At 41.3% G+C, this 14,375-nt stretch overlaps 1 protein-coding gene across 1 annotated transcript; it reads right to left on the bottom strand.

Moving 5' to 3' along the window:
* Positions 1-1,288: 1,288 nt before the first annotated feature.
* adar (adenosine deaminase RNA specific) lies at positions 1,289-13,343 on the bottom strand. The gene is made up of 16 exons (XM_077598422.1): positions 13,234-13,343; positions 8,948-10,332; positions 8,141-8,469; positions 7,823-8,009; positions 7,520-7,734; positions 6,790-6,925; positions 6,456-6,685; positions 6,220-6,376; positions 5,757-5,925; positions 5,555-5,648; positions 5,367-5,483; positions 5,166-5,293; positions 4,893-5,075; positions 4,423-4,535; positions 3,886-4,013; positions 1,289-2,607 (listed from the first exon to the last, which is right to left on the bottom strand). Exons 2-16 carry the CDS (start codon positions 10,229-10,231, stop codon positions 2,295-2,297), a joined length of 3,783 nt encoding a protein of 1,260 aa, XP_077454548.1. The 5' UTR covers positions 10,232-10,332; positions 13,234-13,343; the 3' UTR covers positions 1,289-2,294.
* Between the last annotated feature and the right edge of the window lie 1,032 nt (positions 13,344-14,375).

Genomic DNA, 14,375 nt, shown 5'->3' with positions numbered 1-14,375 from the left:
GCAGTTTTAAATTTCATATTCGGCTGTCATAAAAAAAAACTAAAACAAAAAGCATTGTATTCAAAAGGGACAACCCGAGAAGGCGATTTAAGGAGCCATCTCACCATTTGCATATAGTAATAATTTGAATGAATAATAGTAAGAGTTAACATAATGAACTTGCTTTTTAGTTGATGAGTTTTTCTTGTCCATCCTGATGTTCAACCCCTGCCCGATCTACATTTCTTCAACTTTATTAAGTGCAGATATACAAGTAATCTTGTCTTTTTCACGCTTGACTCCAATAAGGACTTTGCACGCCCCGCACAGCTTCTGTGATATTCCCTCTTCCAATCTATTTCCCTGGGAAGGAATCGATTGGCTCCTCTAAGCACTAGGCTCAGGACTAATATTTCACTCCAACAACCCCCCACCCATTCCATCTTCTCCTACGTGCTTGACGTCTTACTCTTCATCATTAGTCCCACCCTTAAAATACTTGACTTAAAGGCAGACAAGAGGGAGCAGTCATTCAAACAAGCACTCATTATTGAACACTTTTACATGCATAGCTGATGACAATTTAGTTAGGTCCTTTTAAGTATGTGAGGAACTATACAAAAGTTAACTCCTGCAACTCTTGATTTTATATTACGCAATTATTTTTGGGTGGGTATTAAAATATCATTGACGAATCACTACATTATTAGCTAATAATAGCTGTACCTTGTCTCCTAACAGGAAAAGTGACTGGTGCTCGGCCTGCAAGACTAAAATTCTTACCTCTTTAATTTGATTGTCCTTAAAACCCATTTTTTACTTTTATACACATTTCTGCAAAGGCAGAATTAAGTCCGCAATTTAGACTAAGTTTCGCACAGCAATTTCATCCACACTTCAGTCCGACAGTATTTGAGAAATTGTAAGTTTAGTTGAAAGCCTATTACTTTGAGCCATACACAAGATAATCCAAACCACTGAATTTTAGTAATGCATCAGAAATATCAGGTCACCTGGGCCCAATTCCACAAGGTGTAGTTGGCATTCACAGATCTTAAAGCCCTAAACTGCGCACATTTTTATTTGCTCATCCCAATGTGCATTAGACCATTTTAATTGCACTCTCCGATCAGTATCAGAGCATCACACCCTTAAGTCATGTTTCGGAATAGAACTGATAACTTTCAGCTCTGAGAAAGATGGGCAAATCCTGAGGCTGACAGTACCTTTGTAAAATTCCTGAGGTGAAAGCACCCCTTGCTTTAGGGCTAAACAACAGATTACATATGAATTCAGAATGACAGATGAAGACATTCCAACACAACATGGTTTAATTGATTCTTTGCTTAAAAAAATCATACTATGAAACAGTTCTATACATTAAACTTGTCTAAACTATTGCTAAGAGAGCAGTATAGTCATTTTTTAACAGGTAAACCGAATCAGCCTGATTAAAAGAAAAAAAATGTTTAAAGGGACTTTCCATTGTAGGTGTCTGTACACACCGAGTAGACAAACATGGTAAGTGCACTAACTATAGTTAGGACATTTCCCCAATCCCACTTTTTTGGGTTACGTTTGCCTGGTCAAGTATTTGGATCATACTTGTGCATTGGTATAGTTTGCATACTGCATCCTCTAGATAAAAAAAAGATCAGTTGGAGTACAACAAAGGACCACAAGGAACTCACAAAACCTTCACCGCAAAAGTGGAATGAACGAATATTGCCTCAAGGAGAGATGAGAGAAACAGACATAGATGGGCGAACCTGTAGAACTACATCTTGACGAAAAAAAAGGTACAGGCCGGAGGCAATGACATCATCTCGCTCGGTATATAAAAGAATAAAACTAATCAGCGAGGCGCACGGACCCGTGGTGCACTAATGGTAACCACGGCGACCATATACGGATGGATGTGGATTTAATCGAGAGGAGAGGCGCCTTTAGTGCTCTCAAAGTAAAGCTTGCTTGGTCGTCATGAGAGATCTAAGATCTAAAGGAATCCACAAGCAGATCACAATATTCAGAGAGAGCCAGTCAGTCAGCTTGACGAAATGGGGAATTTATACGCTAAAATAACTTGCCATACGTGGCATCGTTTTCCCTCATCCTTACAAACGTTCTATTGCTATTTTCAAGCCTCTTCCTCCTTCAGGCTTCTCATTTCACCTTCAAAGTCTTTCATCCGTCCTTTTCCACCAAGTCTCTTGTCAGCCCTTAGCCATGTTTCCATCAGATGACACGTGGGTGACCAGTGGATAATTGTGGTTTGATTGTCCTTCTCTTACCTCCCCCATTTCGTATGAAAAACATTACGCCTCCGCCTGGTTGTATTCCATCGCCCCTCCATTCCGACTACTGTCAAATGCGACAGGCTCGCTCAACCTCTCCTCCCCCACCTCGAAGCTCTTCTCCTCCAGCGGTTTCCCGATCCAGGCGCCGTAGCCATGGTCGCCGAGCGCTTGGAAGAAGCGGTGCTTTGCTAGCTGGAAGGAGTATGCCTCCTTCTTGGCCTGAGTGTATGATTGCATTGAGAGGAGGTCGGTGCGATTGCAACGCTGGCACAGTTTGCGGAACAGACAGAACAGGTTGGACTTGGACACACGGGACACGCCCAGCTTGTTCCTAGAAGGAACACATTCGGAACAAAGTTGAGTCATCATTTCAAATGAAGACAATGTGCTTTGTTTTCACTCCTGCAATAATACTTTAGGGCAGTCCGGTGGAAGAGTGGTAAGCACGTCCAAGGGACGACATTTCTTTCTGGAGTTCGCATGTTCTTCCTGGATCTGTGTAGGTATTCTCTGGGTATTCCAGTTCCCTCCCACATCCCAAAAACATGCATGGTCGGCTGGTCGAACACTCAATTTTCCCTAGGTTTGAGTGTGAATGGTTGTTTGTCTCCTTGCAGCTTGCGATTGGCTGTCAACCAATTCAACCTATTCCCCAAAGTTAGCTGGAATAGGCTCCAGCACCCCTGTAATGCTTGTGAGGGAGGATAAGCAGTACAGAAAGGATAATGAAAGTATAAAACTTTAAGGGCCGCCACATGCCACACAACCTTCAGCAACTAATTTTGTTGCGATCCAAAATTTTAATTTTGAAATGATTTCTGATTTCAGTTTTTTTTGGCTACATCAGCAGCAAAAACAAATACTCAACAGCACATTACACAAAAACAATAAAAAAATATTTGAGGGGAAATTGCAATTGCTATTTTTGATGGTATTACAAAAAACTAAAATTTGTGATTGCTGGTTTGGAAGAACTTTTCTCGTGCCAAAGATCATCTGTAACTCACCAACGCATCATTTCACTTATTCTGATTGTCATAGCAGGAATCCTGTGGTTTAAAAAAGCCATAGGCAGCATCTTTAAAGTAGAAAACCCACTCATAGATTGGCAGGGAAAAATAAAATAAAAATAAAAATAGATTTTTATTCCCTGCAAGTAATATAATATGTCCAAGTTCGACCGTCGGCATACTGTTGTAGAGACGAATTACGGCCATTGGGCAAGTCAGTGAACGTTTTATAGGCCAGGTGTGTTCTCACAGTCGGTACGAGTCAGGCGTCACCGGACTGTTGCTGGGCAGTTAACTGAATTAAAACGAGTAATTTGATGATCACCTTCACAGGGTGTTGCACGTACTAATGCCTCCGCAGTGCGGAAGAGGACCATGGTTTACGATTCGGGATCAGATTTCACAAAAAGAGCTATCGAAATAGCTCAATTTTAGGCGGACCACAGAGTTAAGTTTTACTTGAATTGAACCCAATGTAATAGTTCGATCACTATTTGCACGACTCAATGCCAAGATACACAACTAACAGCATTCAACTTGGGAGGTTCCACTGTATATCAAAGTTATTAATAAACATTTACAGTATTTTAGTGACATACCCATCTTGTTTGCCTTTGGTGCCATCCAGAACCTCCACGCTTGTATGGTCAGGGAGGCTCCAGTTCACACTGGACTCCTTAGTTTTGCCTGTGTGACGTGTGGAATCGTATACGCTGACCCGACCCACCTGTGGAAAGTGAAATATAATTGGATTGGATAACTTTATTCATCCCGTATTCGGGAAATTTCCTTGTCACAGTAGCAAGAGGGTGAGGATGCAGTAATAGGAAAGGCATTTTAGACATAAATAGATAGGTAATAAGTAAGTTAATAAATACATGAATAAATATATAAATAAATAAGCGTCTTTCTGAAAATGTGCTTTTAGTTTGCTTAACCATCATCATCATATTTCTAATTTGGCGGAGGGTTACACAAATTGCAGCCACTGTGCAAACAGATTTCAACTCCACTGGTGTGACCCACTTATTCAGTGTCAACTGATCAATACGCTTGCTTTAAAAGAAAAAGAAACTGGCTGGAGGGCTTCAATCGGTGAGGCCCACAAAGTGATTCATGACAGTGCTCTCTCTCACCTCTGGGTGGTTGAGCTGGAAGGGAGGAGGGAGACTTTGGCTGAATGCTTCTCCATCTCTGGCCAGCCGGCAGCAGACTGCCCGGGTCAGGTGACCGTGGCTGTACAGATACCCTGAACGGAAGAAGGTTACATTGATTAATTACAGTGTTTGTACTGCAGGTTGGATGCTATTGGATTGATCTCAGCACTTGTACTGGATTCCATGAGCAGACGCAAGTCTAGCTAACCTTTTTGCCATAGAATATGGAAAGAAAAGTGTCTATAATAATTTTCCAACTCTTAACCTCTACTTCCCTCTGCTTTGAATTGCAGCTTTCTGGCTCGTGTGGTTTATGTAACGACAAATGCAGTTTTCTTGACAAATTTGGTGGCTGGTGTTTCAGGTGCGCAATAGTCGAAAATGACAGTAATTAAAAACTGAGATGTTTTCACGCTACAGAGAGCAAGATGTCCAACAAAATGGTTTACCTAGCGTGATGGACTTCAGGTAAATGGGATGGAGAAAGTGAGTGAGCAGCGCCCCCTGTAGCCCCAGCACGTTCCAGCGCAGGATCTTGTCACTGCAGCTCATGGTGCGCAGCCTCTCCCCATGTTGAATGCCATCCCAAGTAGGCACAATAGCGCTGGACTCAACTGGGATGGTTCCCTCGCCTGGTAGTAAGTACGACATAGAAATGGAAAAGGTAACACAGGTCCGAAGGGTAGATGGGAACTCGTCTTTGCATGTTTTGAGCACCTCACCATTTTCCACCTTAGTGCGCAGCTTGCCCTGCTTGGCATTCTCAAACAGAGGTTGGTGACCACCCACCTCTTCACCCGTCTCGCTGCAAGACTTGTCAAAAAGAGCACCATCACCACATGGCGCCGTACTTTACAAGAGAAAAAAAAAGTGAAATATTGATATAAGATGGATCAAAATTGGAAAGAGAAACGTCATCCCACCTGATGTAGAGATGAAAGGTGATGTCCGATTTGATCCGTAAATTGCCATCCTCCGTCGGCTCAAATATACTATTTTCTGTGCATTCAAAGTGTTTCAGCAACTCACTGTACAAAAATCTAAGAGGGATGGAAATTCTTAGTAAGGCCACCGATGTGGTGTTGATTACAAAAAAAAGATCAATTTGTACCTGACGAATCCCCTTCTGGAGATGATTTCGGCATGGCCATCATTCACAGTGTCACCTTTTAAACTCAGCTCCTCCCCCTTAACGCAGCGATTACCTGGAATTGAGCGGGGCGGGGGCGGTTTGACATCAGTATCAGTGTTGTTGCAAATGACTACAATATGCCAAAGATCAACAGATATTTTCTGGAAAACACCATACACACCAGTTCCCAAGCTGACAACTGTTCCCAGTCCTTCCCCCCTCCTCATGATGATGGTGGCCAGGATCTTGCGTCCTAACAAGCTGTGTTGGATCCGTGTGGTCAGGGCGTTGAAACGCTGGTGGCTTAGCATGGCAATCTGGTCGTGCAATGTGCTGCCACTTACAGGAAGCTAGAAAATGAAGAAGTCAGGCAGAAAAGGTTAAGTATATTTAACAGACAATCAATCTGAGGGGACTTTTTTCCTTTTAAATAAAAACTATTTTCTGGAAACGTCATTAAATTACGCTAGTAATTGCATTTATATGATTGCACATAAATTAGTTTATGGGGGTCATATCTTAAGCCCAATGGAGCAATTCTGTTATATGCAGACTTGTGTCTCTACAGTTTAGTACAGTGTCGATATAAACAAAATTTTATAAAAAAAAAGAAAAAAGCCAATCTACACAGGTGGCGGGGATACCTCGGCAGGGAGTAGCTCGCCAGTGCGGGCTGCCCTCTCTGCTTCGCCAATCAAAACCCGTAGTGCAGCATCAGCTGCCTCCTGTTTGCCCTGCTTCTTGTTGGACGCGCAAACTGGCGGGAACCAACGTCCACCCAGTTTAGCCTGATAGGTGAACCTGCAAACCAAAAATGAAATCAGGTCTTTTCCCTTTGTAGCCCATGAACACTGAGACTGGCAAATAAATATTAGCATACTTGGGCTCGTGCGCTGACCCGGACTGGCCCACCAGACGGATCTCGGCAGCAAATCCTCTGGCCCTAGCGTACTCCAGAAGCCCCGACACGGCGTTGTTGTTCAGGTGATTGATGAGATCCCCGACGCCGGCCTCGTGCGCTGCTCGCAACTCGTCGGCTGTCAAAGGAGGCAGAGATGGGCACGTCCCGCAACTGTCGCTATCACTGGAGGAGCCGAGGGGCAATTGGGGCTGTGGAGAGATGACAGGGAGATAAGGTGAAAACTTTACAGAACAAACAATTGAAATAAGATAGTAAAACCCTGATGAGGATAGTACATCTTGTCCCTCCTCACCTTGTTGAGTTGTAGCCTCCCGTCAGCCATCAATTCATTGACAGCCTCCTCAGCTGCCAGCTGGCGCGCTGCCTTTTTGCTCGGAGCAGAGGCCTCTGCAAACAGATTCTCTCCAACCTTCACTCTGTACATGAATCTGAGAAAAAAAGAAGTGGCTGAGTATACTCTCTGGCATGTAAAAATCCCTTTTAATTGTTTAACAATTGTAATTGGTCTAGGTATACAAATGACATGTAAAAATATGAGGAGCTGGTGTTATAATAATGAAATTCAAGATTAGCTTGTAGCAAATTCCTAAAACACAAGCTGGTTGTATGTCATTGTCAGCTGATTACAAGAAAGGCCTGTGTGACAATATGCCCCCATAGTAATAAAGTGAGATTAGATGAAGAACATTCTAACTAATGTCAGCGAAACACCACATTCAAAAAGAAAATACCTAGGGGTGATTTGAGTAGGCATTAGTTGAGCTAGCAAATGCCAGGATTTGTTTATCACTAGAGAAATATTAGTATATTTCAAGAAACTATTGTACATAGATAACACTGTTGCTTAATCAATTAATTAATTGCCAAATGTATACAGAAAAGTTTCTTTGTGCCTCTATCTTTTGGTAATTGATGTATTAAAAAAACAACAGTTCCCTGCTTCCTCTGCATCGTAACTCAAGATTGCATTGACAAAAAAAGGATTATGAATAGCGTATGTCTGGTAGTAAAGTAGACAGTACCTGGGGTCATGTGGGGGGCCAACTTGACCAGTGATAATAAACTCAATGGGATTCCCGCTGTGCTGACTGTATTCCATCAGGACGGACACCGGATTCTTCCCTCCAGGGAGCGAGCGGGAAAGTGGCTGAAGAGGTCCATCGGGCATGCCCATCACTTCCACGGTGCCTACTCCGGTGCCTCCTCCAAAAACACCACCTGAGCCCTGAGTGGAACCCTGGCATGAAGCAGAATTCAATATTTTATTAGGACTAAAACTTAAATGTGACTTTGTGATGATGCTGTATATTTTAGCGCAAACCTACACCAGGGTTGGAGAGAAGGCCCTTTGTTTCGTTTAAATTAGAGTTACTTCCTTCATTACCGCCTGCCTGCATTTCTGCCACAAGTATGAGCAAGGTGGCGGCGGCAGCGTCTTTCTTGGCGACCTTCTTTGCAGAGGCCTCAGCAACTGGAAAAAGTCTCCTGTTGAGCATGACCTGCATGCGGAATCTGCCAGAGTAACATTAATATGCAAATAGTAATGACATTTTATTCAGTATACGGACAAATTTCATCATGAATGAAGATAATTTGCCGTAAAGATCCACTAGATCTCCACAGAACGAACTTGATGGACTAACCTGGGGTCGTGGGAGGGTCCCGATTGGTCAAGGAGTATGAACTCACAACTGTGGCCCAGATATTGGGCGTATTCCATTAGGCCGCTCACAGGATTCTTTTGACGAACTTCTTGCAATTTGGCCCAAAGGTTCTGTGCTGGAGGGGCAGCCAGAGAAACAGCAACAGTTCCAACGGGGTTGGCATTCTCATTGGTTGGTTTCTCATAGTTGGCCTCATTCCGAATACTGTTTAGATATTCTGGGATATCGTCAGAAGCCCACTGTCCTTCGACAGCCACTTCCTCCTGGAGTCTGTTTAAGGGGGGTTGTTTAGGCGGAGTAGAGGACATCTGGAAGCAAAAATAATAATAATATATATGTTTTTGAAGTGTTAGGATGTCCCAGATACAATCACATTATTTTCAGAGGATTGGATATTGGTAAAAAATAAATAAATAAAACTAAAAAAAAAACTGGTTTAATTTTTATTTTTTTAATATTATGAGTATTAACTCATTGGCTACCAATCTTTGCAATTGACGGAGGTTGGCAGTGTTTCCTCAATTAAGATGGATTGGAGGTCTGGTTGGCAATGAAACCAAGTCACCCACATTGGAAAACATTTGGTCGTGCTGTTTTTTCCCACTTCCTTAAAAATATTTTGGATATCAGATCAGGACTTGGAATCAGCCAATCCTCAAAATTAGATGATTTTGGATTCACATGATAACGGGAAAACTCTACTAGGAAGGAAAAAAAACTTCCAGATGGCAAGGCATCATTGTCAGTTAAAGAAAAAACAAGAGTAAAGCACAAAACAGAACCTACCACTTCTGCCTTTGGCAGCCAACTTTCACCCAATGGCAGAAACTCTTCTTTTATCGGTCCTGGCGGCGGCGGCTCTTCTTTCATCTGTTCCGGCAGTAAGTCCGCCTTTTCCACCTTAACAGCTTCCTCAATAGCTGCGCTCTTTGATGCTTTAAGGGTCCTCATCATTCTCTCTTTTTGGTGGTCCGAGAGATCCCAGCTCTGCGGATTGGTGTCACGGTTTCTCACGACTTCACCAGTCTTCTCCAGGGAGTACAGGGTGGAATTGATCTGCTTTGGATTCCTCAAATTCATATTTTTTGCTAACATCGTTGCTGATACTGGGGCTAACGTCAGGAGGTTCTGCAGAATGTCCTCTTTCATACTTGCCATTGTGAAATCGTGATCAGCGGACGTGCCGCTACAGCAATGTCTATGTTGCTGAGATGAATTAAATGTTTCCAAAACAGGAGACTCTGAAGAACAATTAGAAAGGGTTTCTGTGTCTGAGCCGATGTCTTCTACTTCTGAGTTTGTCTCTAACCTAACTTTAGATTTTTGGAAGCTGTAAGATTGAGGTTCCTCAACCCGTCTATTTCTCAAGTTCAGAGTCCACTCTGGAGGGCTAAGTCCTTGCTTGAACACTTTTTGTGAACGCTCTAAAGAATAGAGTGCTTGGTTGATTATTTTTTTGGGAAGATGTAGTTTTTTGGCCAGCAATTTTGCAGAGATACTTTTGCTTGGTTTTAAAGACCAGCGCACCTGATCCTGGATTTCTGGTGTAAGAGTGATGTCGTTCGGTCTACTTGAAACGCACAATGTAGAAATTCTTTCAAAACTCTTGTTTTCACTGCTTGGCCTGTTTAAGTCGAAGGAAAAGGTCTGAAAACTGTCACAGAGAGCGTCAGTTTGGACGCTCCAGTCACTGTCAGGGTGGCGGTATCGACTTTGTGCCTGATTTTGGTTCACGTACCCAGCAAACCTGTGAGCCTGATTATAATAACCCCGACCCCGGTGGGGGATTGGATGTCTACTGTGGCATGACTGAAGCTGGTATGAGGAACTACCTGACCTGCCGAGCTTTTGAGGACTGAAGGGATGGGTACAAGGATCAAGAGGAAAATGAGGTTGGGTGGATGCTACAAGACATCCCGGGCTGTTATAGTGATGCAAAGGTTTCGGCTGGAGTTCCGGGCCGGTTCTCGGAAAGGAAGTGGATGGGCAGGATCTTTTGTATTGCTCCTGAAAATATAGTGATGGGGGGCTGTAGTACTCGTTGTAAGAGCCTGCTCTACCTCTGCTCATAGCGCAGGGGTTGAGAAAGACTGTGGCAGAAACAGCTGGATGTGCTGAGTTGAAACAAATGTACACCTAAAAAGAAAACCTCAGAGTGATGGACAGTATACCTGAAAGACAAAGACAACCACAAGAGAACATTAGAAACAAAAGCAAGAAGGGGTTATGGGATGCTATTTCCATTTAAGACACTTTTGGGGACCCTTTAACCCATCATGAGCAAATGTTTCTGAATAATGTAGCGCATGGCATAGAATGTGCAATACCAATACTCCCTTGAGTGCCATTCTTTTACCAAAAGAAAAGCCTTTTGTATGATCTAAAAACTTTATTGGTCATATTGGGAATAAAGACCATGGAAATCGACATAATGGCTGCTGTTGTAAGCATCTTGTGAAATATAAACTTGCCAGTCAGAGATATTGCAAGGTGACATGCTACCTCACTCCCAGTCACACTGAAACTTTATCCCCGGGTAAAAGGACGGTGATGAATAATTGAGATCTTGGTTTGATGATGCCATTGAGCCTAACATAATTTTTGATAGATTCATAACTACATACTGCTGCATCATTGAAAAAGCACGACACATCACATTAACAAACTCAAATTTAACCACAACACACCACATTTTAAAATGATTACATTGATTTTACTTTTAATCAAAAACAGAATTGCTTGGTGGCATTAATTGGTATTATCCCATCAAGCATATCCATTTTTTTTAATCACGTGTGATTTACAACGAAACACCAAATACCGAGTTTCCTTCAGTCAGCAGATCTCTTTTCACAGGGCAGGATGCTGCCACATTAATGGACAACATCACAATATTTGGGAATCATGATAATTGGGGCTGACATGGGCTGAAGCCTGAGGAGAAACGGAGATGGCGCTAACAACAAGACGGATATCTGTATTGTGTGGTAGGTAGCGCAAACCTCACTCTACTCTGCTCATGCATTGTCAAGGCACAAGCAACACTGTAGCCCAGGGGTGTCAAACCCAATTTGGGAAGCGGGCCACATTCATGGTGACCAGATCTCATGTGGGCCGGACCATTTTAGATATAATATTTAGATTTGTTTTTTATAAATCGATTAAAAGAACTGGATTAAAAAGCCTAAATATTCAGTTTATTATAGATCTAAAACAATGTTTATTTTAGCTTCTTATTGTATTTTTTATTTTACAAAATGATTTTTGAACTAAAAATACAGAAAAAAAATGATTAAAAATTACAATTATTGATTTAAAAGGGGGAAAATCAGGAAATGTAATATACATCTATACTCTTCATTTTAATTTGATCCTAAAACAGAAAGTCAGCACTCATGATTTACTTTCCCGGGCCACACAAAATGATGCGGCGGGCCATATTTGGCCCCCGGGCCGCCACTTTGACACGTGCTGTCGCCTTTCAAAATCACATCATGGAGTCACAGGTAAACCTGTTTGTTGCAGGCCTAGAAACGTGGGATGGCCCTAAACCTAACCCTGAACCACCACCATTATCTGTAAGGCCCTCTATTGTTAACAATAAATTACTGTACCAATATTCTGTAGTTTTTAGGATTTTTTTTGTTTGGTGGTGTCGCATGAGATTTGACCTAGTTAAATATGCATTGGTCAATACAAAGTTCAGAAATCTCACATTTTAAGTTAATTTTACAAGGAAGTAAAATTGCGATTAGAAATATTTTTATAAATGCAGCTGGTGAAAATAGACAATCGAATGTATGAAGAGTCAGAAGTAATAATAATAGTAATAATTTTGTTCAAATGTGGTCGAAGTAGCACAGTAATAAAAGTGGTTTAGATGTTTTTCCCCTAAAGTGGCTGATCTTGATAAAAGAATGACACCATACTTGCAATGTTATTAAATTATGAACATTACCTTGTTGGAAGTACTAGTTGCGATGAAGGTGAAAAGAAAGGCTTTAGATGCACGTCGTTCAAAAAGTGAAAACGCACACCCGACTATGCATAAAGTTTTCTTAGTTGACGAAGTAAGGTAGTTTGTTCCAAACGCCTTTTGATTCTCAGATCACTCAACGGATCAAAAATAGACGAATGATGCTGCAACGATTTTAAGTAACACCGCTTACCTACACAAATTACTTTACAGGTAGTAACTCAGTGAATGATTCAAAAAGGCGACGAAGATGGACGGTTGTTAGATTTAATAGTTTCGATTTCATTTCTTGCTCAAAAGTTAACTTTCGTTTATGTCACGTGACCGGAAGACAGGGTAGCAAAGATGGATTAGTGCAATGAGGTTAGTAAAACGGAAACCGCTTGCATAAATGTTACATGGGAAAGGCAATATGAAGGAAGGCACGCGATAGATAAATCCATGCTAAACATGAAGGTCACAATAACAACAAAACATGGAGTCAATCACAAACAAAAGTGCACACGTCGGCTTAAATCCCTAAAACTCAAACATCTGTCAAAACACTCCCTTTAACGCAATTTCACTCGATATCATTAAACACATGTATAGTATCTACAGTGTCTTCGGGCTACAACCCACATTTTAAGCAGCACGTGTTCTATAAAGTCGAATAGCAAATGAATAATATTTGTATTTTTTTATATATATAAACAGAAAAGCGAGCACGTGAACATAGAACGTGTTCAAAAGTGCAACAAAAGAACATCTCTATATATTTGATCGTGGCGACTTTTAAGTAGCGAGACAAAAGAGCAATCGTCCGAAGTGATTATTGAAATAAAAGATGATTATATACAGAGCGTTTTGACAGAAAAGTGTGCAAAATGCATTTCTTTAAAACACCGTCAATCGAAAAAGCGATTGTTTCTGTTTATGCTAACGGAGGAGCGTCCTAAGAGCTCCATTCTACTGGCGGCCGTACAACGCACCGCCATTGCACCATTTCTCGCCTACCGCTTGGCGTATAGACCATTTATTGACAACACAAAACACAACAAATTCCACAAACTTTCAAAGACTTAAATTAACACACAGACACACAAAAAACACTCGCCTGTCCACGAAGTAACCCCGCTGATCCGGGGAAAAGCGTAAGTCGTAGATGAAAAGAATATTACGATGGATGCGGGGAATTGTGACGCCTCACCCCCTACCTGCTGGATGTGCGTCAATTTTATAAATCCGGGTTCAACATATTCCTATTTTTTTCTTGGTGTTTGTTTTTCCCCATCTATAATCTATTTACACGAGCAACAAACGTGTGAATAATCTACTTTTAGGAAAGAAAGAAAAAAAATCAAAATGTTAGAGATGGACAGTGAGTGAATATATGCACATGAATTTAAAAATAGTCTTAGTAGATGCTTGTATTTGTGTACAGCAGAGAACATTTCCCCTTTATTTGATTTAACTTGTATATGACAGACAGTATTGTGTTTAGAATGGTTCAAATGAAGTGTAAAGCGAGTACCATATTTTCAGGACTATAAATTGCACTTTTTTCCCATAATTTGGTTGGGCCTGCAACTAATATTGAAGTATGACTTATATGTAACTATGTACTTATATATAAGTATGACTTATATTAAATATGTTATCCCTCTCTGCCCACCCAGTGTGTTATATTATTGTTTGTAGGCTGTAGTTATCTGGAAAAACTCTGGCTATTTATCCTGTTGTTCTCCACTTTACTATTGTTACTTTAATGTATGTTTGTTCTTATTTTCTGATCAAATAAGAAAAAATCCCTAAAAATGCGATTTATACGCTAGTGCGACTTATTTACATTTTTTCCTCTTTATTATGTATTCTTTGGTTGGTGCGCCCTTTACCCACGTCCAATTTATAGTGGGTTTTATTATGCTTTATTTGCTGTTGTATCCAGTAGATGTCAGCATTACTCTATTGTGAACCACAAATGTTAAACTGGGAGATTTAAGGTACTAACTGATATTGCACTGTATGATCCCTGTGGTTTTGTCAGCTAATGTGGTCTGCTCCCCCACTTCATAGATCACAATAATTTAGAGCCCCTCAAACAGAAACCAACCCATAAGCGAATAGATTCAAGGAAATTGATCTACTGCCCAGATTCAATCACAGACGGTCATAAAAAGCACCAAGATGGATGAAGTAGGGTGACTTTAGGTTAAAGTAAGGAACACGAAAGACAAAATACAGAATCTCGGTCCCTGT

This window comes from Stigmatopora argus, chromosome 4, assembly GCF_051989625.1.
Source record: "Stigmatopora argus isolate UIUO_Sarg chromosome 4, RoL_Sarg_1.0, whole genome shotgun sequence".
Classification (NCBI taxonomy): domain Eukaryota; kingdom Metazoa; phylum Chordata; class Actinopteri; order Syngnathiformes; family Syngnathidae; genus Stigmatopora; species Stigmatopora argus.
Note: the sequence above shows the minus strand (reverse complement) of the source record. Positions and strands in the feature narration are given on the sequence as shown.